Consider the following 25,358-nt stretch of genomic DNA (forward strand, 5'->3'; position numbering starts at 1 on the left):
CATCTTTCAGGTCTCTGTGCTCGCTGTCCTCACAGTGCAGCAGCTTTATAAACAGCACCACAGCAACATGTCCCAGGTGAGGTTTCCCTGGAAGCGGTGAGCAATGGGCATGCGCCTCTTCAGCTCATTAGGGCTGCAGTGTATTACCCCCAAGGACAGGCGGGACTTTACGCTAACAAATCCCAACAATTTTTTTTTTTTTTTTTAAACACATTTTATTTGCATTAATGTGCTGCCGGTGTATATTTGCCTAATGTAACCAAATTGCTCTGTGCATGGGATGGAATACATACAATACTTCACCCTGTACAGCACGTGTGTCAAACTCACCCATTCATTGTTTCCAATCCGGTCCACTGCACGAATTAGCAAAGAGGAAAATAAATCTGATTAAAAACATTGATTAATTGGTCAAACTCCATAGAATTCTCCTGCAGATGTTAGTGACTGATTTGGGGACAACATGCAAACTCCACAATGAACAGTCTCAGCTTTCCATTAGGAATCAACTAAATACACAACGGTATCCAAGATTTACCACAGTCCTGCCTTTGATAAAATCTGTTTTTTTCAACTGGTTTTTTTAAATTTTTTTATCTTGAACAGCAATAGGATCACAAGTAAAGAACCCAAAATACAATCAAGAAGGTAGATTGAAAGCGATACTGTAGGTTTTAATCAACTGAAAATGTTAAAGATACATTTTGATTTGTCATTTTAGGTTATTAGAGAATAGTGAAAATTTTGTGGACTGACGGGGGAAGGTTGATGGTGGTCATCAAATCAAATCAATCTGTATTTGTCATTGCACATTACAGAGCAACAAAATTACATTTCAGTTTCACCCCGTCCAAGAAATATGAAAAGACAATCACATATAACATGGGAGGACATGGGGCGGGAGAACTGTGTGTGTGTGTGTGTGTGTCATCAATTATATATTAAGTTAAGGGGCAGAAATATAAGAATAAAATTCTTCTTACTGTTACTGCTCCTTTTTTTTTTTTTTTTTTTTTTTTTTTACATTTTAACACATAAAGTAAAACAATGAATTACATTAAATTAACGTGATAACATGTTATTGAAGAAAGCCCACCACAACATTTACATAAGCATGTGGCCATGGAGAATGGAAAAAACAAAAAACAAAAAAAAGCTATTTTTTTCTGTTAATCACATTTCAACTGTTATGATTGGGTTTAGGGAATAAAACTATTATATCAGCAGTAGTATAAACATTAAACATCGCATTCTGTGGCGGTCAAATATAGATGTTAAGCACTGTGTATCTATATATTATGTAAGCATAAAGGACAATCAAGGTAACCAGAGATGATACTGGGACATTCCTTCGTAAGCAACGATTTATGACAGACAAAGCTTTAAGCCAATAGAACGTCAGTTGAGCAACAGGTTATCGACATAATCCGATATCTTGTCCAATGGTAAAAGAGAAAGGGTGGGGCTTATCGTTAGGTTGTGTTTTACTCGAAGCCAGTCATACAAGGTTGGTTGAGCTTTGAATGAGGGGCCATCATCCCGGCGGCTCGGGGGTGAAAAATACTATTTAAACTCTGTCTGGAAGCTTATTAAAATGAGGAAGCTGGCTTTTCTGGCAGGCACCTGAGACACATTGTTGCCGTTATTCACCTTCCAGTGGGGTAAGCAGCTTTTCCTGTTTTTTTTTTTTTTTTTTTTTTTTAAAACAATGAAACGTGTTCGAGCTGAACGCGACAAAGCATGCAACGGACCTGTTTATTTGTCTGTGACACAAAGTAGCAAAGCTTGCTAGCGGGTTTTTGGGAACTATCAGTCATGTTCACACAGCAGACAAGTGAATGTCACGACTACGGCGCTTATTTAGTGGGGGAAATGTCAGACGGGTGTTAATCGAGTCCCTTTTCTTTGTCTGCTTGTCAGAGTCCGCATCCTGTGGTTGTTTTGACTCGCCGTCAGTAGCATTAGCCTATTCTTCTAATCGCCTGTGTTCATGTTGGAGCCCAAACACTGTGTTCTCTGCAAAGCGACAGCAGACTAAACACTCTGCACTTAAACTGTGGTGTCAGGGCTTTGAGTCGATACACGGTGTGACTGTTGTCGGCATGTTTTTTGTCCTGCCTTTTTGAAGTTGCGATCAGAGTTTGAGTTCACTACTTTGGACACTGGCGTCCATAATACGGTCCGCGGGCCAAAAAAAAAAAAAAAAAAAAAAAAATGATCAGAGTGTCCAGTCTAGGCATGAAGTCAAATTATTGTTTATAGTAGAACTGTGGCCCTCAGTTTAATTTTTTTTCTAAAAGCAAACTTCCCAAAATTGTAATTCAAGAAGTTGGAAGGAATATAAGGAATATAAAGCCAAACATATTACACAAAATAACTCCCAAAGTGCACAAAAAATACACAAAATGACGACAAAGATAGACACAACAACCACTTAAACAAACAAAATGACTACAAAAAAAAAAACATTGCATTACAGAAAAGCTTTAAAGACACACAAACTGTTCACAAAATGACATGAAAATACAGAAAACGGCTACAAAAATACAGAAAGTGATCTCAAAAAGGTGCAACAAAAATGCAGAAAATGACAGAAAAATACACAAAATTACAACAAAAACACAAAAAATAACTAATACACACAATGACTCCAAAAATGCACAAAAAGAGTAAAAACTCGACAAAAACATAAAAACCACTAAGACAAAAAAGTAATACAATACAATATATCCCGATATATTAAAGTATAAGATGATTTTATATATATATATATATATATATATATATATATATGACTTAAACAATCTTTAAATTATCTCCTTAGACCGGAACAGACTTGGCTCGGACTCGTTTAGTGTCATTAATCCACAACAGTTAGTTTAGATGCACACACAATTTGTAAATTTGTTTGTTTGTCAACTCAGGAGGTGGGGATGGGGCGTTTAAGCAAATCCAACATAGCACACCCTTGAATCAAGCAGCAGCCATGTTGAAAGTCTCAGGTCAATCTGAGCCTGATCTGCAGAGATATTTGAGGAACACACACACACACACACACACACACACAGATTATGGTAAATGGTAAATGGACTTGATTTATATAGCGCTTTATAACCACTCTGAAGCAGTCTCAAAGCGCTTTACATATCAGCTCATTCACCCAATCACTCTCACATTCACACACCAGTGGGACAGGACTGCCATGCAAGGCGCTAGTCGACCACTGGGAGCAACTTAGGGTTCAGTGTCTTGCCCAAGGACACTTCGACACATAGTCAGGTACTGGGATCGAACCCCCAACCTCTCGATCAGAAGACGACCCACTACCACCTGAGCCACGGTCGCCCGTTATCAAAGGTCTACTAATATACTGTATCCTACTCAAGTAGAAGTACTGTTGCTTGATTGAAATTGTACTCAAGTACAAGTAAGTTATACATAAAATACTGAAGTACAAGTAAAAAGTTGCTCAATTAAATATTACTCAAATTAAAAGTTACTAGTTACTTTTACTTTCCACATTTATTTTTGGTAATAAATCCCGCTACGGTTCCCTTAAACCCCTAAACATCTCATGTATAAACTTAAAAAGAAAAAGAGCAAATCTACCACAATTGGAAATTACTTTATTTTCCACAAGGGCATCTGTATAAAATTAAAAGGTCTGTCAAAATGTACAATAAAAAAAGAAAATATCACCAATCAATTCAATTTAAAAAAAAAAAAAAAAAGAAGAATTCTCAGGCTGTAAGCATATATGATATAATTTATGAACTCTAAAACAGTGCCATGTGGGTAACGACGTAATAGGTAGAAACCCCAACCTGAACCTAAGAGAGTGGAGTGGATCAGAAATGGCACGACTAAGAACATATGGATTAAATGAATGAATAATTTACTCAATAATGGTTGGGTGTTGAAATGTGAAGAATTACTTTACGCCATTTAAAACATAATTAAGTACGAAAAAAATTACTGATTTAGAAATATACTCAAAATTACAAAAAGCCATAAAAGCAACTCAATTACAGTAACCTGAATACTTGTAATTCATTACGTTCACCTCTAGTTATAATGGGTAAAACATAACTGAGGCGTACTCAGACAACTTTTATCTCAGCAGGGATCACAAAAATGCAATTGTCTGATTTTATTTATTTTATATGAAAGGGACAGCACATACTTATTAATGTCAAAGTAAATAAATCATGGGCAATTTTTGTCTCTACCTCTCTGGCAGGTTGATGCCAAACTGTAAGGACGTACAAATATTTAAAACATTAATGCAGTCATACAAATACTTATGAAAATGACTAGCTATTAATGTTAAACCAACTCTTTCAAATATAGTTTCTAATTCAGGAAAGTGCTGACAGTGCTTGTTATTGCACATGCCCAAGGTACTATTATAAATTGCACACTGCTCTAAAATATATTTATTTACAGATAATAGGTATAATTTTGTCTTTCCAGCAACTATTCACAATCGCCACATTCATGTCAGCATTTGGAATAATGACCAATCTGAGCAATAATACAAGAACAAAGGGTTTAGGTTTTTTTTGTCATTTTGTTTTGGGGTTTTCTATTTTTTTGTGTAATTGTGTGCATTTTGTGTATGTATTCCCAATTGTGTTTTTATTTTTGCTTTATATGTATCTGGAGTCATTTGTATATTTTGTCATCCTCTGTATTTAGTCATTTAGTTTTCTATCATTTTATGTGCTTACTTTGGGGAATGACTTAAACTCTACTGTGTACAAATTTTTTTTTAAAAAAAAAAAAAGCAAGATTAACACACTGGTGAATGGGACAGAAGTAGGTACATACATTTTTAACTTGCCGCCAATAAATTAGTTACTAGAGTATTTAGATTTTTTTTTTTTTAAACAATATAAACTAATTTCAGGTTGTTCCTAATGATGTCTGATATTATCAGCGCTAAAACAAAGAGCATTTAATTAAGCTTTTGCCTTTTGTTCAGAGTTCAGAAAACATTCAAATTGGCATTTTTTAAAACCTCTACATTTTTTGCTCACTTTTGAAGGTAATTAATGTTATTATTAATGAGCAATATTTAATTGCGTTGATGTATTGCCAATTTACTTACATGATAATGAATAGATGACCAATGATTGGAACTTTGCATTTAGAATTATATTTTAAATAATAACAATTAGGAGTGACCTGACTGACTTACCACAGGCAATTCATAGTTTTTTTTTTGTTTGTTTTTTAATATAATTTCACTAAATTTGTGGTATTTCAAAGTATCTGTGAAGCACACACACATTCACTTTTTTTTTCACTAAAGTACTGCCCAGTTACAGCTGACTAACTTATACTTCTCCAAGTTTCATCATCAGTATGTGTTCTTCTGTACTCCAGCTTCCCTGCACATCATTGATGAGAAATAATAGATACATAATGGTTCTTCAAAACAACCCCCACAAAAGCACTGAACTGAAGGCTTCACAAAAACAATAATTAAACTTTAAAGTGTTGAGTAACTATCTGTCGCTATCCAATAAACTCAGAATATGCATATCCTATATAGCCTGTACACAATATAGATATTTTAACATGCAGATTGTTAATATTCATGCTTTTATATGAAACATGGCAGTGTGTCAATGCTGGTTTAAAAAAAAAAAAAAAAGGTAGATGTTTATGTGTACGTTAAAGAATGTTTTTGTTAGTTTGTTGAAAAATATTTAGTTTACTCGCGTTTCTAGAAATGAATATACATAGAATGCACCATGCAGTGTCCTTTGCTAATCATTGAATTAGCTCATGTGCTAATCCAATGAAAAGAATGCATTTCATCAGCAATCTTCATTTGGAAGTATTCCCATTGGCTATTTCCTACTGCTATGTTTTTCTTTTCCTTTAGGCCGTCCATCCACTGCCTGATAATTTAATCAAATCAAGAACCTGCAATTTGTAACAAGGTCAGACTCCAAATGTACAAGTTCATGCCATGAATGGCAGCAGGCTCTTTAGTTTTCATGGTGGTTATTGAGTCATTCCCATTTCACTGGCAGTCTTAAGCCTTTGATAGCTGCTTAAAATCCTCGACGGCACACGTGCCATTTTAGTGAGTAGGTTAAAGAAAGGGTCTGTGGAACTTAAAAGGTCATCTGGAGGGTTGACTGATTGGCCTTAAATTTAAATAGGCCAGGATTAACATCAGAGTTTTGCTTTGAAAGAGTGAACACATGTTTTTGGAGATGGGATGATGTCGGATTACCACCATAGATCAGCAATAGGAGTGTGATAATATCTCAATATGATGATATATCGCGATGTTTCGTTTAGCGATATGTTATCAACTGGACATGTGTCTTGTTGTGGTCAGTGTGTGTTAAGAAGAACCACTGTGCAGTATACACCTTGTTTTACTTGACGGTTATTCATGTGAAATTGATTGACAATGTTTTGTAATTCCTGTGAAATGGATTCAGTGCAGTAGATAAATTCTGAATTTCTTAAGTGACAGATATCGTGATGTATCGTGAGGTACCTGGCGATACCCAGCCCTAATCAGCAACATGGATCTTGGTTTTAAATAGTCTTTCTAGGAGACGAGGTGTTTACATTTGTACAGGGTTCCCATAGATCCTTAAAAAGTCTTTTATTTCATTAAATTCATGAAAAAAGGCCTTAATTGTCATTACAATGTCTTAAATTTTAACACAAGTATAATTTTTTGTATTTTTTGATTGTAATTAGTCTCAGATTTCTAAATAAATGGTAGCAAATATTTTTTTTATTTATAATTTACCCTAACATTGCACAATCATGATAGCGAAACCAACTACAAAACAGTGACGTGGTTGCAGCGGGACTTTTGACAACATGGGGAAATTTGACAAAAATTGTCTGTTAATTAAAGATTTTTCTTAATGGTTTACATTTTTTGTATTTTTGTTGTTTTATAGATTTTTTGTGTTTTTAGAGTGATTTTGATTATTTTAGTCTGCTTTATTTTTTAGGACTGCCAACTTTGGTTGTTTGGTTGATGCCGTCGTGGTCGACCAAGATTTTCATTGGCCGACCAGCAACCGTATCAGTTTCAATACGGTTTTAAAAAATGAATACATAAATAAATAAAAAAAACAATGTATATAGGTGATAAGGATTACATATCAAATATGATTTATTTCATGCCTAAACATAATTCTATGTCCAGCAACAGCTGTGTGAGTGCTGCGCTGCAAAAAAAAAAGTGTTGTGCTTCAGCTGTCAGTGTGCTCTTCTCAGATCAGAGAGGAAACCAATTAAGACATCCACTATTGAATCAATGTTTTTTCTGCACAAGAACATGGATTATCCTTATATTTGGTATGTGGATTGTAAATAGATCCACCGCTGTCTCTGGCAAAGCGGGCACACTGCGCACCTGTGTGCGTTTGACGTGCTGGCTTCATCGTGTGCTAATCTGATATTGATATTAACAGATATGTTAATAAAAGCAGGCATACCACTAAAACAAGTGTAAACATGCCATTTATATGAGGAAAAAATAGGTTTAATTGTCTGTTTCAGGTCGGGCGCTGACATAAATACCTAATGTCTGTTGGAACTGTAGGTTTTGCTTTGTCGGGTTCTGGTCAAAGCTTGAATAAGGTTCATATCATAAATGGTCTGTGTTTAAAAGCAAATCAGCTCTACAAAAAGCCAAAACAAAGTATTTGTTTCTCTTTTTCTTTCTCCTCCTCGTCCTCTGCACCTGCTCATTCATTCTCCTCTTTTTTTTTTTTTCCCTTTGCTCGACTAATCACTAGGAATATGCGATATTTTATCGTTTATGATTTATCGTCAAAAAAGATTCTCACCGGTAAGAATATGTCATCCCATGACATAAACGATAAATTCCGATGTCGGAAATTAGCGAGGGCCATGGGCCATTTGTCCCTCAATTTAGCCAATAATGCCCATAAAATCCTTGTTCCACGGGCCAAAACTGCCCCTGTATGTTGTCAACTTATTAATCCCTGGAGCGGAACGCTGTTAACGGGAGCGCCGCAGCAAGCCTCGGTGCTCCTAACCCAATCCAAGTTCCTCCGTCATGTCCACCCAAAGTTCCACAAACCTGGGGACAGAGATGAACCTGTAGCAACGATTATGAACTGGACACTCAACTAAAGCTAACTATGCTAAGCTAATCCACCGACACACAGACTGAGCTAAGGGCTAACACCAACAACAGCATATAAGGAATAGACCAAGTAAAAAGAAGACGTCTTACTGTCATGAAGCCACAGAGAGCCATTGATTTGTTTATGGTCAGATTTAACACTTGGTTGAAAGGATAAAAGTCACTATTCATCCGTACCAACTTGTGAAATGCAATGGTTTTAAATATATTTCACGCGTTCACAGACAAAGCTGGTCCCATTAGACTAATGTAACTATTGAGATTATTACACCTAAATATACTGAATGAATAAACCATTTCCTTGGTTGACTACAGCCCTATTTATTTGTGTAATTTACTGTCATTTAGTGTATTTTTGTGTGTTTACTTTATGGGCCGCCAGTTGCACGTCTGCAATAGACACTGGTAACCATTTACCCTAACTCTATGTACTTAATGTGGAGTCCTCCCGCCAATTGTGTTTACTGTAAAGTTGGTCTTAAATTTGATTTCAAATGGCATTAAAAAAGTCTTGAATTTAATTTGAATGAAGCTGTAGGAACCCTGTTGTAGTACATGTAAGTGCACTGAAGAAAAAGCTAAACAAGTATGATGGTGAAAAATATTTTTTAGGTTGTGTTAAAGCCATACTATCTTTATCCAAACATTGACCTCTCCTTTTTTTCCCCTTTTTTGTTTCAGGTACTTTTTGGATGTGCTTCACTTCCCTCTGTCCAGATTGTGATTTTGAAATTCTTCCAAGCTGTTTGATAAGTGCCATAGTTCTGGTTAGTCACTCCAAAAATAAACTTAAGACTTGTGCCCTTAACAGCCATAAAAGTTGCAGTACAATAAGTAAAGATCAGTAGACGCACCATGTCCTCGATCCTTCCTTTTACTCCACCCGTCGTCAAACGCCTCCTCGGCTGGAAGAAAACTCCAGCAAGTGGCGGAGGAGCGGGAGGAGGAATCGGGGATCAGAATGGGGGAGTCCAGGAGGAGAAGTGGTGCGAGAAGGCTGTGAAAAGCTTGGTTAAGAAGCTGAAGAAGACGGGCCAGCTGGACGAACTGGAGAAAGCCATCAGCACGCAAAACAGCAATACCAAGTGTGTCACCATACCCAGGTGAGATGCTAAAATATTTTTCAAGACATGTGGGTAAAACAAGCAGGTCATGCCCAGCTGGTTAATTATATTCAAGGTGGATCACATTAATTCTTCAAAATTGATGGTGGCTCTTCATAACTGCATCAAAACACATGATAGAAGTACAAATGTACACCTGCAAGTTGGCAGAAGAAAAAGTATCTGTTGTGTAATATTGGGCTGACTTCCTCCTTATGTTGTCATGTTAGTGGGGTCGAAGAAGTGAAACCTGATTGGAGGAAACAGATGTTATGAGTTTTTTTCATTACTCGGTTCAGAAAATCTGACTGCATTCCTTTGGATTTCAACTTGTTTTAAAACAATTTAATTTTCTAAAAACTGTTTTAATCTTAATTCTGGCTGATATGGTAAATAAAACACTATTAAGTAAATTTGTCCTTTTTTCGTATTACAATTGTTTGTCTGTGTTTCTATAGTATCAGTTGGATTTAGTAGAACAGTGCTTAAAGAGTAACTAAACCTAAAAATTTCACTTCAACATATTTGGTTGTAAAATATCAGAGTGACTGCCCTCTATGGGTTGAAACCTGGCTATTACAATTGATTTTTGCTATTGGCTGAGAACAAGATCATTTAACACTTTGGGACCATCTTGCATCACAAACGAGCACTGTTGGCCCCGCCCCTTTTATAAAAATTAACACCTGTGGGCTCTACAATCTGTGGTGAGGAGGTTGGATTGAGAGACGAGTAAATGGAGAGGTATATTGAGTAATGAGTAGCTCGTTAGCATAGCATAGATTGTTCATTGGAGATTTTATAGTCTTAACTGCTCCAGGAGCCCTGGCCATAATGAAGACATTTTTTGAGAAGAGGGGAAAGCAGGGCTTTAGGTACTCTTTAAACAAACTACTGATCCTTTTAATTTGAACCAATACCCAGTAAAACAAAATGTTATCTGCAGCTGACTTTAAAGTTGCCCTATGGCAGAAATTGGCTGAGTTTTTAGCCAATATTGTATTTGACTTGAAGAGATTAGCAAAAATATTTCCAAATTACAAAATGTTTATTTAAAGTGTGGAGGGTAAGATCTAAGGAGGGGTATTTTTGGGAACTTAAGAAGTCAGTTAGACCACTAGAGTTAAGTAACTTGTTCAGTGCCAGGCCTGTCTGTTTCTACATCCTGAGGAATGCACGCAAGATTGTAGCTTCAGAGTGACTGATAAGGTCACTGTGCTTCTTATGGGGTATTCATTTGAATATTCTAGTCTCAAAGTATAAGATCCTTTTGTTTTAGGTGTCACTGATGGTAATGGGGCACCTTTTCATTTGGAAACCCTGACAATAAAAGAAGCTTCCTTTGGTCTGGTTTAATATATATATATATATATATATATATATATATATATATATATATATACACCGTACTTCTTGAAGGTGTGGGTTGGGGTCTTGACTCTCGACATGTCTGGAGGTGCTTGAACTGATAGCGCGTGTCACGCTTTGTAGGTTTCAGTGAAAACAAGAGATTTCACAGTGACTTTGGGGAAAGATTAAAGGTTTCACGTTTTCAAAGGACTTTACATCAGCTGTTGGTAGTGGAAGATTTGAACCATATTAATTCAATGTGCTCCACTTTAAATGATCGCTGTAGGGTGTTTCTGCTTTGTTCTCATAATCCCAGTAATTAAAGTTTAGCAGATGAGGATCAAGACATGTGCTTCAATGGGACTTTTCAATGCAGATACTGGGAAGATGGTTGGCCTTGAATTAAAGGAGGAAGAAGGCGAGACCTTATCGAAGCCAGGAGATTGTATACTTTAGGCCTGAGAAGTCTGAGAAGTGCTGATAAGCTTTGTGTGCTATGGACAGGCATGACAGCTACTTTGATCAGAGAACAGTGAGTGTTGTGTGAATGTGTCCTATGTAGAGTACACATCCAGAATGCCTCATCTTCACTACCCACCAAAGGACTGTTTGATGTGTAAGTCCTTAAAGAATACAATGGGGAGTGTGAACTATTGTGCAAACATCAAGGACAAAAAAGCTGTCATTGTGTTCACTGTGTGGGACGTTACTGACTCCATTGACTCTTTCAAAAAAAGGCTTTACTTGGAATTGGATACATATCAGTTTTTTTTGATAGAACACACATTGAAACCAATGTAAAGGTAGTAATAGTTCACCTGACTTTAGTTCTGAGAGCAATAAAAACCCAGCAGAAGTCTTCATCGCGGCGTTAGACACAACAGTTACACGGAAAATCGAGCAGAAAAGGCAGATCGAGGTGGAGAGGAAACAGTTTAAAGACACAAACACTGAGGAGGAACGGACCACTTTGTGTCCTCATGGACCACCATGACTGTGCAGGGTCCGCCCCTCACACACACCGGTGTCAGAGAGAGTGAGTGAGTGATAACAGATGGGATAAATCGCATGTAAACCAAGAGAAGTTTATTCAAGGTGAAATAATTTGGATGCGTAGTGATGGTTATCAGTCCACTCAGAGCGGCAGGCAGCCTAAATCACAGCCCCCTTCGTGTGTGCTTGTGGCGGGAACGAGCTAACGGCAGCAGCCGCTGCTCAGGACAGTAACTACAGTGATACGTGCATTCATGTTAGTCTCTAAAACACCAGAAAATCTCCACTAACACAAGATAAAGTCCATATACTTGTCACTATGTCTGTATTGAGAAAAAAGTTGCTATGAGCATTCACAAAAGACACCTGTAAGGGAGGTTGAGTTTCGGTTTCAAAACGGAGCGGTGAGGATTCTACAAACCACAGCTTTAATGTATCTTTTAAATTGTCATCTGTGATTGTATGACACATTTGGATCAATTCAGTTCGTAATCACAGGTGTTCTGCACAATTTGCCTCAAATATTGAAGGATTTCTTCAATATCCAAAGCACATCAGTTCAGTTCCCTTCCATGTATGGATACAACTGTGTTGTCCATTGACTTTTGTCACTCATGTCATTGTTGTGATTTATTTATGTTATTCATACAAGCAGGACATTTAATCACTTGTGGATGTGTTAAATGGCTCCTTTCTGGTTTCAGCCGAAAAATAACCTGGTTGGTCTGAATCCCCATTTGGTCATTGACTCACCTGGTCTCTTTGCTCTCCATGACAATAAGAGACTAACCATTACATATGTGCTTTACATCCTACTAATCTGGAATGAACACCTCATGTTTACCATTTATTTGCTTTTATTTTTATTTATTTTGTTGCATTTGTCTTTTTTTGTGCGTGTCTTCATGTGAATGCATGTCTTCTGTGTGTGTGTGTGTGTGTGTAGCAATTGCTCAGACCTCTGGGGTCTCGGCTCAGGCCACACGATAGAGCAGTGGGACTCTGCTGGCATGTACGGATACCCTGACCATGGCAGGTGAATACACACACAAATACACGTTGAAAAACTACCGTATACATGTATGTCTGTGCTCATGCAGTAATGGATTTATTTGCAAACGACAGAAAAATTATTTGTTTATTGTGGATTAGGTAGGAGAAGGAGAAATCAAGCTTTAATGCCCATGTCATTACATTAAATGAATAGCATTGGCTATAAATCAAAGGCAGTAATAGTGATTTTCAGATAAATCCTATGAAAATGAGTTTCTCAAATTGTCAACATATGCCAAACATTGAGAAAGTTTAATATGATGGATTTTGGTGTGTTGACTGAAGGCTTAATGTAATCATTAACAGAAAAGACTCAGCAAAGAGGTATTTGCAATTGAGTGTAGGGCATTTTGTCACTCATTTAACATGTTTGTTTTTTTGCAGTGTAGAATTGGATCCTTTTAAAAAAAAAAAAAAAAACAAGTTTGCTTAGAAATGTAAAGGATTTGCCGAAACAATCATAATACACTTATAAAGAGGATATATTAAACTCTTTTAACCAAAACATATATATTTCCTGGTGCTGCCCAAACTAAACCAAAGGATTTCTGCTGAAAGCTCAGCAACAAAGTCAGTGTATATATATATATATATGTATATATATATGTGTATATATATATATATATATGTATATGTGTATATATATATATGTATATGTGTATATATATATATATATATATATATATATATATATATTAAAAGTAGAAATTTGAGAAGGTTCAAACTATGATTTTTATCACGTAGTTGAGCTTTTATAAATCCACTTCACGGTGCTTTCAGGTCACTGGATGGTCGTCTTCAGGTATCTCACCGAAAAGGCCTGCCACATGTCATCTACTGCCGCCTGTGGCGATGGCCCGACCTTCACAGCCACCATGAGCTGAGGGCCATTGACAGCTGCCAGTATGCTTTCAACCTCAAGAAGGACGAAGTGTGTGTCAATCCCTACCATTACCAGAGAGTAGAGACACCAGGTAACACTATTTCTGAGGGTGTTCTCACAGCTGAAATGTGTCTATAATGAAAGTCAGTCAAAAATGTGTGTAAGCATTGTATATTTAGTAGGGATGTAACAATTTACTCAACTCCCGATACGATTCGATTCACGATACTAGGTTCACGATACGATTCTCTCACGATTTATTTTACAAAATGGGACTGTAGACAATTTTTTTTTTTGGGAAAAAAACTAGAAAATACTGTATTTTTTCCTTTTATTTTTCATTGTCAAAAGAATTCCTTGATAAACTATTCAAAACAATGCAATTTAACTCAAAATAAATCTTGAATGAAATAAATAAAGGAATAATACAAATTAAAATGAAGCCTATTAATTTAAATTCTGGTTCTATAATAAACAATGCAAAACTGCATAATAGTTCTTTTTCTTTTAAAAGTGCAACTGAAAATGTATTTTGTGCCTTAACAATTGGACTTTAAAAAAAATAACCGTGATTAACACTGATTTACGTCATATTTGTTTGGACCAGCAGAGGGCGCTGGTAACACAGTGGTCGGTTGGCATGCAGATATCTTGCAGTGAAGAAGAGAAGCTATGCTAGCAGACAGAGCTAATAGAAAAACGTGACTTTTACAGATATTCAAGTAATATTACAGATATTCTTTCGGTGCTAAAGGGGTAATGAATCATTTATTAACATATTTAAGAGTAGAAGGCTGCCAGAAAGAAAGTATTAGCAGACTCCGCCCGCCTCCTACACTTGTGGATAGCGCCCTCTGCTGGTTAAAAAAAGTACTGCGATTCAATTTTCAGAAAATCGATATCAACCGTGATACCTATTAATCGATTTTTAACTGCCTTGCGATTGATCGTTACATCCCTATTATTTAGGATAAACTATGCATTTTCCTAATTTCTCTTTTTATTTTTATTATTATTCCGACAGTGCTGCCTCCAGTGTTGGTCCCTCGCAATACAGAGATCCTGACGGAGCTTCCACCCTTAGATGACTTTACCAACTCCATTCCTGAAAACACTAACTTCCCTGCAGGCATTGACCCTCCAAATAACTACATCCCAGGTGTTTATGTATTCAGTGTTTGATATTACAAACTATTTAAAAAATCTGAAAATCCATCCCTAACATCCTTGTTTCTCATATGTGTGTGTGCGTCACAGATACCCCGCCTCCCGGCTACATGAGTGAGGATGGCGAAACCAGCGACCAGCAGATGAATCAAAGTACGGAGTCAGGTAGAACAACTTTATTGGGTTGGGGGAGGTGCTCTCCTGAACCTTTGTAAATCAGAATACATTAAATAAAGCATAGATTTTTTTTTTTTTCCTTCATTTTTCAGAAATGTTTTTAAAGGTACTGCTTTGGTGACATGCATGTGTATCGTTTGAGTTGTGATTTCTTAAAAATACAATTAAATTCACCCTAAGCATGTGCTTTTTTTTTTTTTTTTAACAGGCTCACCAGCAGAAATGTCACCAAGCACATTGTCGCCTGTCAGTCACAGTCTGGGTAAGATATTGTTATCAGATCTTTTTTGTTGGGAATCTTTGTTCAATTAGAATGATACCATCAAATTACAAATAAACCAGAATATTAAATAAAAACAAGAATAACAGTATACGCAACAAACTTATTAAACATAATGACAGCCATTTATTTAGTGTCAGTTAAAATACAAACACAAATACATCAAGAATATTTTAAATAGTAAGACTTTGGGTCTTGAACGATGCTAAAGTCATTAATAAAGTAGGTTCACAATTGAAGCACAAAGACTTTGAAAGGATTTGAAAAGAACATTGAACTATTTAAAAGAATGTCATTAAAAATCGACAAATCTTTAACAAAGAATTATACCTTTAATATAGATAAATTACAACTTATTATGAATTTTTTAATGTATTTTGAGTGTTAGCATGGATGAAGCTTATACAGCAAAACAAAATTAAAAATGTTTGCATTGTAGCTTGGGGCTTCTTACTCAAACTGATTGACACAGAAGAGCAACGGACTAATTATTTTTTTAATAATATCCATTAAACTGCTGAATCCAAATTAATAGCCAAAGCTAATCCATACTGTGTTTGCATTAGCTCTGGTTATTAATTTGAATGAGTGAAAAAGTGAAAATAAGCATTCTTCAAATGTTTCTCGTCCGTCATTGTCTGAAGACACAAGTTTATTTATTGCTTTTCTCTTTTTGTTTCAACCCTCAGACCTTCAGCCTGTCACCTACAGTGAACCAGCGTTCTGGTGCTCTATAGCTTACTACGAGCTAAACCAGCGTGTGGGAGAGACCTTCCACGCCTCTCAGCCGTCTCTGACCGTGGACGGCTTCACGGACCCCTCCAACTCTGAACGCTTCTGTTTAGGCCTTCTCAGCAACGTCAACAGGAACGCAACCGTTGAAATGACGCGAAGACATATAGGTAGAAAAATAAATAAAAATATATATCTGTCCATCACCTTAAAATGCATCCAAACTTTGCTCTGTTTTCTTTCACTCATTTCTATCACCTCCATCATTGGAGTCTAACCACAACACAGCAGAGAATAAATCTTGCTGCTACTTGTAGTTAAATGACAGATTGAAACCAAAATGTGATGGAATCTTGACTGTAATTGTTGCTTGTATTAAAGTTGACTTATCTTCACATTTCTTGTGTTTTTATCCTCCTCTAGGTCGTGGCGTGAGGCTGTACTACATTGGAGGGGAGGTGTTTGCCGAGTGCCTCAGCGACAGTGCCATTTTTGTTCAGAGTCCAAACTGCAACCAGCGATATGGCTGGCACCCAGCTACAGTGTGCAAGATACCTCCAGGTTATTTCAATGATGCATTTGGTCTTCTTGTGTAGTTTTAGGATATGTAGCAGTCTATTTCTTCCTTACATTTTATCAAACCTGTGAAGCCTATTTGTAGATAAAGCTTCTCATTTGTCTCAGGCTGTAATCTGAAGATCTTTAACAACCAGGAGTTTGCAGCACTGCTGGCCCAGTCCGTCAATCAGGGATTCGAGGCAGTTTATCAACTGACCAGGATGTGCACCATCAGAATGAGCTTTGTCAAAGGCTGGGGAGCTGAATACAGGTCTGTCACTCTTTACTGCTGTGCTTGATAAAAACACATTTCTATAGAACAGGGGTCACCAACCTTTCTGAAACTGTGAGCTACTTCATAGGTACTGTATAGTCCTAAGGGATACCAGTTTAAAAAGAGCTTCTTAAATACTACATTTTTCGGACTATAAAACGCACCGGACTATAAGGCGCACTGATTTGTTGTTGTTATTATTATTATTATTATTATTAATAAGGCTCATTAAGCAAAACAAAATAGTCAGATAAGTCAAACTTTATTCAACTCATTAACAATAACTCAACATTGTTCAGGTTTAACACATAAAATACAGAACAATACACTCACTTTTTCAGTTCAGTATGTTGAAGCACAGTACTGGTACATATCACTCCACAAGACGTCTAACTACGGTAGCCCTGAAGCGCCAAAAATCCATCAAGCGGTGCAGCTTCATAGTTTACCAAAGTTGTACTAAAACATTTTAACTTATTAATTTCATACATAAGGCGCACCTGATTATAAGGCGCACTGTCGATTTTTGAGAAAATTAAAGGATTTTAAGTGTGCCCTGTAGTCCGAAAAATACGGTACTACATTCTCACAGTTTCACTATAATTAGAGGATAGGATAATAAGGAAGGCTAGCAGGCACTTAAAAGGTCGGAAATGTTTAAAGGGGCCATGTGTAGAATTATTGTGAATTTTCCACTTTTAAATATGTCTGAAATACCTAGAATCACAATTCAAGTGTTAAGAAACACGTCCTTAGCTGTCATGCTATATGTGATTTTCTTTTTTTAATTACATATTTATTTATACATTAATAACTATTGCCGGCCCGGCCAACTTTTAATACCTTTTTTTATACCGGTTGGGTGAGTATAAGCCTACAGCAGAGCCGTCCCAGAACTAGGCCATCAAAGCCTTTTTCTGTGCGCAGTGTCTTTATACAGTTTGATGTAATGTTCACTAGCATCACCACTGTGTTCAAGTCCATATTTTCAGCTTGTAGTAGTCTGTTAGGTGAAATATATAGGTAGATAATTTCAAACATATGCGCTAAATAATTTGACGTCTTTCTTTTCGACTGTTTTTGCTGTTTAGATTTACATCAATAAAATAAAGATCAAACACAAAAAATAGGTTTCATCCTATTTAAAATAAAAACAGACAAAACAAAAAAAACCTGGCACAAGTAATATGCCACCTGGTGGTGGCAGAAATTGCTTGCAAATTCTACATATGGCATTTTTAAGTTTCAACATGAAACACTTTATTTCTTCTAATTTGTTTATTTTTCAGATTTCACAGAAAATCCCCATGTTGCTGTTTTACTAGGTACAAACAAACAACTTTTAACTAATTGTAAAACATGTAAAAAAAAAAAAAAATTAAATCCACCTTGCATTTAAAAAAAATATAAAATAATGATATACAGTAAATAAAATATATAACATACCACAACCCATACACTAAAATCTGCAGCATTTAAAAACATTTCACAATGTTTCTGTGAAAATAAACATTTAAATATGGTGGATTTCATAATCTACATCTGTTTTTATCTTAGTGAGTTAAATCCTGGAAAGTAAATCAGATTTTAGATGGAGCTCATTTGTGACTAGAGCTCCTGAGGGCCCCTCACATGGTCCATGAGGGCTACCTGGGGCCCGCAGGCACAATGTTGGTGACCCCTGCTGTAGAAGATTTACACCCAGGTGTGTTAGTGCAGGGAAACTTCACTGATTCATTACATTAACTGTGTTTAGGTGCTTTAAAGCTACTTGTTTGGTTAGAATCAAGAAATGACCTTTGAGTCATTAATTGCAAGTCAAGCAAATTTTATCACTAGCGTCACTGAGCAAAGCATCTATGGGAAATAAGTGTTTTGATTTTTTTTTTTTTTTCTCCAATGCATATCAGGTGTTTAGTTTTTTTTTTGGATGTCAAATTTGTAAATGTAGTCACATGTGACCTTCATACATGCCTTTCTCTGATTCTATAGCAATAGGATGTTGGGTTTAGAAATAAATCCTGAAGAAACTTTTAACTAAAAATATATATATTCTAAGACCAAAATGTGAATATCCAGTCTGATAGCAGGTCTGGCTCTCTTGTTTACTGCTATGTGTCCCAAATGGAAAGAGCTTCTACTCATGAAGTGCTTCAGTGTTTTTACTCCAGTTTTCTTTCTTGTTTGACTCATGTTTCTGCACATTACTCTGGTTTTAAAACATCCTGTAGGCCAAAGGCAGAGTATTTATTTAAACATTTATTAGTGAATTGCTTTAAAAAGAATCAGAAAATGAATGGATGGAGTGAATTGCTTTGTCTCTTCTTATATTCACCTATTTGTTTGAAAATATCCATTATTGTAAGCATATGTTTGCCTGTTCTCACTGGCCATAAATAGCCATTATTGAGTCTGTGTGTTACATCCAGCGTTGGGTAGAGGAAAATCCTATCACCTGAAAACATAAAATGTGTCTAATGCATTACCAACCCACAAAATGTACACATTTATTAAAAAAACAATTCAAATATTTTTTGCCTGATTCTTGGTCCAGATGTGACGTTTAGATGTTGATTCCTTTAAGCAAAATGGCAGAAATGTGTCTTCCTGACCAATAAGTATTTTGTCCTCCTAACTGTTATACTTTTAAAGAAAGTTATGCTAAAAAAAACAAAAAAAGCACTAGTTCTATATATGGTGGGTTGGTTGTGGAGTAGTGGCTAAGGAAACAGGCTTATAATGGAGGATTACTGGTTTGAGTCAAACCTGTGTCATCACTATGGGATGTTAAGCAAGTCCTTTAACCCTAACTGCTTGTGGTGTATGTCACTTTGGATAAAAGCGCCTGCTAAATGAAATTGTAATAATCTTGTAATCTTATGATTGTTTCTAGTTTGCAGTTAAAGGAACCTGCTCCACCATGCAAACTGTAATCTACTTAAAATACATTTTATCATTTACTAACAATAAAAATGTGATGAATAATTGAGTTTGTAATTTCAAACCTTTCTTTTGCTGTTCTGAACTCTTTGGTTGTTCTGCAGACGTCAGACTGTCACCAGCACCCCCTGTTGGATCGAGCTTCACCTCAACGGCCCCCTCCAGTGGTTGGATAAGGTGCTAACACAGATGGGCTCCCCTTCAGTGCGCTGCTCTAGTATGTCCTAAAGGGAGGGATGTGACATCTGAAGGACTCCACCATGCAGTCTTAACTTACACACACATTCAAACAGCCCACAGTGGATCTGTTGGAGGAGACACAATGACATCATTAATGGACAGAATAACTTTTTTTTTCTCTCTCCTCCTTTCACAGTCTTTGTAAACATCCTAAGAACTGAACTCATGCTGCGATGCAAAAACATGTGAAGTGTGATTTCTGCCTGTATTTAAGCAGTTTTTTGTCAGAAAATCCCTTGTTTCTGTGGAGCCCACTCTTATCTACCTACTTCTTACAGCACAACTTTGATTCAGTGACGGCGTTTCCTTTCAAACAAGGATAATGGATAATAGCAGGATGGAGCAGCTTACGTTTCTACCAAAGTCAACTACACACGATATCCACAACCAAACAAAAAATGGTTTTTCCTTCTCTGTCCCAGTCTAGTTCTTTAATGAAGGGACCAGCACAGGTTGAACAAATCCACATACACCCTCGTCTCGTATCACATGCTCGGTTAGCGCGCAGAAACACTGATGCACATTTCTAGTCTGTACGCAGCTAAACTTTGACTTGACAAATCATTTCTTCTGTGTAATTTGTGAAATCTTGCCACTTACTACTTCCTGTTTGTGTGCGGATGATAAACCCCGTGTATGGACGGATGACGTTTCATTGCTTTTTCCAGCTGATTATTTTTAATTGGCAGCCCGTCACAGACCATAACTGGTTTTAATGGGTTTCTACATGAATGCATTAAGCTAAATGTTAAAACATTAGAGCACGAACGGCCAAACTAAAAGAAGAAGAAAAAAATGTTTTTTTAAAGTGTACTTTTCACTTTTCACACCTTTGATCTTTTGTTGCAGTCAATAGCTGACACAACAATTTGTATATTTAATTCTTCTATGAGGAGTTAACTTTTTTTTTTTCTTTCTTCTTTTCATTTTTAAATGTGTGATCAGTGACTTACAATTTGCACAGACAATTGAATTTGAGCAACTCCAGCCAATGTGCTTTCAAGGGAAAATAGAAGCAGTAGGATTGATTCCCCCAAAAACTTCCCATCGACATGCGCTTGCTCCGTTTTGCATTCTCCTCGATATATTTTTGTATTTGCATCTGCTTGATTTATGAAGAGTAGCGATTTAGCAGGAGATGCGTACGTTTCAAAAAAAAAAAAAAAAAAAAAAGCAATGCATCAATGTTGCTTCCTTCTGTGTAACAGAAAAACAATACGATACCCGTCATGTATGTTTCACTTTGGAAGAAATGCAGATTTTCTTCCATTTGTGACATATTTGATAGGAAAAGTCCCACCGCGTGGGACTTAAATTTATAAAATTACTTCTATACTGTACTTGCACTGCCCCCAAATTATGCACCATTGAGAAGTTGCCTTTGATGTAAGACAGCAAGATATGCTTTGAATTGTACAGAAAGGAATGTCAAAAAAGCCCCACCTAAGTCTAGAAAATGACTAAATAAATTCTCCTATTTCATATTGGAAAGAATAGATTACTTTATTAAAGACAGGTTTTAAGTACCTGTTTGATTTTAAAGGGGACCTATAATGAATTATTAAATGTTGCCAATTTGTTAGAAAATGTGAGATTATTTGAACAAAACAAAGAGCTTTTAATCTTTTTTAGATCTCACTTTAGAGTTGTTTTTTTTATGTGATTGTTTTTTTTAAAGTGACATCACAAGCACAACACACTGCAGTATTTGGCCAGTGTAAGAATAATAATCAGTGTTGGAAAAAGAACAAACATGTTGAATCCAGTAGGTCTCCTTAAATGACAAGCCAGTTTATTATTTTATTTTTTTGTGTTTTTACCCACATTAGTGTTTCCAGTGTCTTAAACCTTTCCAGCTCACAGTATTTAAGCTTTAAATCTTCGACAAACCAGTTACACGACACTGTTTTCCTAAAGCTATGATTTAGCAAAAATTTTGTATTTTCATTTTATTTTTATATAAATATATTTAAATTCTTGAAATCTTGTTTTTTTTTTTGGTTTTTTTTTCTCCTTTCCTGTCTTGAAATATACCCTCTATTTGCGATGATTACAGCTTCTTCATGATCGTTGACGTATGTAGCATAGGATAGTAAAAAAAAAGAAAAAGAAAAAAAAACTGGTTTCACTGATATTAGCTCGTCTAAAGATTTAGATGCCACTTTGTGACCAAAGATTTAGTGCAGGTATTTAATACAATTGGCTTCATCGTATTATTTAAACTTTTTCTTCTCTATAGTTTTGTTTGCTTCATAACTCTGTGTGTAGATACATGTGTTTAATTGTTTTTTTTTTTTGGGGGGTGGATGTGATCCAATAGTGTTTCTGTGTGTTTCTTGCAGACATTGGTTTTGAGGCTTTGTTGAACAGTCTGTTCCAGGTCTCACTGTTTAGCTTGAATAACTCCCATGCATACAGGAGCTCATATTTCCTCATGTGTACAGTATTTATACTCATAATACAGTGATGAAAAATGTAAATACATGTTCATGAGATGGGGTGTATTCTCTCTCCCACCCACCCCCAAATCAATATCTCAGGTTCATGCTCACATTCCAGGTTCTTTCCTCACATTCTACTCAAACGAATCTCAATTTAGTCGTGCATGATTTTTTTTCTACTAAAAGACTTTTTCATAATGTGAGGTATGAGCGTACTAAGACAGATTTAGGGCGAGCCCTTCTATGCATTTACAGGTGCTCACTACCCACAAAGGCCACAGTTTTTTCTAAATTTATTTTATTTTATTTTAGAGGAAACGTTTCGATTTAGTGGAGAGAAAAGATGCATTAATTATGAAAGGAACCCATTTAAAATGAAAGTCTATGGCAGTGTGTAGCATGTTTTTTATAGAAATTCTAACTTTCTTGAATTATACCAAAAAAAAATCAATTTATTTGAATAATGTAAGTTCCTCAAAAGTTTAATTAACTTCCTAATGATACGTTTTCTCTCATAATCTAGATATTTCTGTGGCCTTTGTCCTTTATCCTGTTGAACAACTTGACTTAATGTTGGTTAAAACCAGGCAAGTCACAAACTGTACTCATTTATTCTTCACCTAACTAATACTGATCAATAACTGCGAGCTGTGTTGATGTTTCTCTCTGTATACGTCATCTGATTGTTCACCCGTCTTGTGATTTGCTAACTTTTTTCTACTAAAGGGGAAAAGTGGATGGGACTGGTCATCATAAATGGGGAAATAGACCCCGTGTGTCAGCTGTACAGTTTCTGCATCTGCTTGAGTTCCATGCAGTGATTTTTACTTTGAAGAGCAGAATTGTACATATATCTTATTTCTTATGGCTGTCCTTGTTGTTTAGTGGAAGAATAAGCTCTCACGACATTGTTTGCTTTACAGTTAACCAAAACTTAATGTTCTTCAAAACCAGCGTTCATTTGCGGGAAAAAAAAAAAATTACGTCAGCACATTATTAAGGTCCACATTCCCATTTACTGATTACTTACTGTATTTTAGTTTTTTTTTTTTCTTATTGTGATGACAATTGTGTGTCCCATACAAGTCTCTCTCTGGTTAGTCCCACAGAAGCTGGCTTTTTGGACAAAGTGAAGTTCTTACATGTCTTTAGTCATGTTTTATACTGTTCTATAGCTGTACTTTTATTTGATTTTTTTTTTTTTTTTTTTTTTTTGCTTGCTGTCAATAATGCTTTTTTTCCCCCTTAGACATTCTTCTTTCAATCACTGATCTTCATAGGCTTTTCAACTGTCCTATACAACTTCTTACAATGTACACTAATAAAGCTGTTTTAAATCGATCCAGACTCGGGAAATGTATATTTGTCAAGACATTGAAGCTTCTCTTTGTGTGAAATACATTAAATATATTTTAGATTTTAAAATATTTAGTTACATTCACTAGAGTTGATTATCCTGGCATACAGGCAGTAAAAACTAATACTTTTGCCAAGTAACACATATGCTATATATATATGTGTGTATGTATGGCAATATCAATGATTACAAATTTCACCTTACAAGTACAAAATGGGATGAAATACAAAATAATATTACTCTCTTTTCAACAACTCCAGACCTAACCAAAACACAATTTAATATGCATTTAAAAAAAAAAAAAAAAATAAGGCGCAAAATGGAATATTTGGTATAAAGTTATTACTGACTTCAGTAGGTCAATAATTGATAGGAATGTTGATTTTTAGCCATTATTACTTTAAGAAAATGAGCATTTATTCATCCCACCTAAAACCCGTTATCCCTGTACTTTAAAGGTAAAGGCTTTGATTTATAAAGTATTTTTTTGGGAAAATCACTTTTATATGTCAGGATAACAGTATACGCAAATTATGTGGTTATAATGGGAGTCAATGCGACCAAATATATCTCCTATTCTATATATGTGTTGCAATAAAAGTGATCATGAAATTATGATAATGAAAGAAAACTCCTGGCCGAAGTTCATACAATTAGGCGCCCCGAGGGTTAAACTTGTGAGAACAAGTATCGGTAAACGGTAACTAACAATTTAAGTACCAATATCAAAAACGAATGTTTATCAAACTGTTACATTACATTTTTTTTTAGAAAAGTTTAACTTTACTTCTACAACAAATTCTTATTCTGTTAAGTTCATTAAACAAAAGTCCCACAAACCTCTATAAAAGTGCCCAGTATGTTTCATGAAAATAAAGTGCAATCAACTTCCAAACTAAACCTAATGACTGGGCATTTACGTGCTATGCATATGTTGGCACAATTAAATATATTTTTTGTCAGAAAAAAAAAATTATCGATTTGGACTTTTTTTTAGATCAAGACGATAATTGTGCTGTGAAATATTGTGATATATTGCACTCGATTTTTGTTATTTTTTTCTTACACCCTTACTAAAAATATTCAACAATTTTTAAAATAGTTGTTTTAGTGATGGTTGCTATTGGGTATCATTTGCTAAGAGCTATCGGCACTCATGGTAGATGGACCAATATTCAGATGTTCCTCAGAGAATATAGTCGATGGAAGTCCTAATACTTTTATGATTGACTCAGACTAGATATATATATATATATATATATATATATATATATATATATATATATATATATATATTATAATTTCTGCAAAGACAATTGGTGGAGAAAAATGTGATGATATATCGTGAGACAAGATTGCGATATTAAATGTCACAAGATATATTGTTGATGGTATGAGTGGATCCAGTGACTGGCCGTGACCACTAGGGTTGGGTAGGCACGTTGCAAATCGAGACCACCAATGACAATTTCATATGTTTTTGCTGGCAAGTGTTAATTCAATTCAAATCAACTTTATTTGTATAAAGCAATTTAACAACAAAGTCATCTCAATGTGCTTATCAAAATATAAAATTCATAATAAAGAAAAAAACAAAAAACAAGATCCACATGAACAAGCATTTAGCCATCTAACAAAATCAACATCGT

At 35.6% G+C, this 25,358-nt stretch overlaps 1 protein-coding gene across 3 annotated transcripts; it reads left to right on the plus strand.

Moving 5' to 3' along the window:
* Positions 1-1,464: 1,464 nt before the first annotated feature.
* smad2 (SMAD family member 2) lies at positions 1,465-23,671 on the plus strand. Of its 3 annotated transcripts, none has more exons than XM_028462553.1 (11): positions 1,467-1,661; positions 8,843-9,264; positions 12,554-12,643; positions 13,441-13,634; positions 14,568-14,702; positions 14,801-14,875; positions 15,096-15,149; positions 15,857-16,069; positions 16,323-16,460; positions 16,584-16,728; positions 19,776-23,671. In XM_028462553.1, exons 2-11 carry the CDS (start codon positions 9,017-9,019, stop codon positions 19,897-19,899), a joined length of 1,416 nt encoding a protein of 471 aa, XP_028318354.1. In that variant the 5' UTR covers positions 1,467-1,661; positions 8,843-9,016; the 3' UTR covers positions 19,900-23,671. The 3 variants fall into 3 exon arrangements, with proteins under 3 accessions (XP_028318356.1, XP_028318354.1, XP_028318355.1); XM_028462554.1 differs by having other exon boundaries at positions 14,801-14,863; XM_028462555.1 differs by lacking the exon at positions 12,554-12,643 and having other exon boundaries at positions 1,465-1,661.
* Positions 23,672-25,358: the final 1,687 nt, after the last annotated feature.

This window comes from Gouania willdenowi, chromosome 12 (assembly GCF_900634775.1).
Source record: "Gouania willdenowi chromosome 12, fGouWil2.1, whole genome shotgun sequence".
Classification (NCBI taxonomy): Eukaryota; Metazoa; Chordata; class Actinopteri; order Blenniiformes; family Gobiesocidae; genus Gouania; species Gouania willdenowi.

Bases quoted from the DNA above. Each gene is read 5' to 3' on its own strand.
- smad2 (XM_028462553.1), top strand. From the start codon at position 9,017: ATGTCCTCGATCCTTCCTTTTACTCCACCCGTCGTCAAACGCCTCCTC. The intron at 13,635-14,567 runs GTAACACTATTT...TTATTCCGACAG, and splicing joins CCAGAGAGTAGAGACACCAG to TGCTGCCTCCAGTGTTGGTC. The intron at 15,150-15,856 runs GTAAGATATTGT...TTCAACCCTCAG, and splicing joins GCCTGTCAGTCACAGTCTGG to ACCTTCAGCCTGTCACCTAC.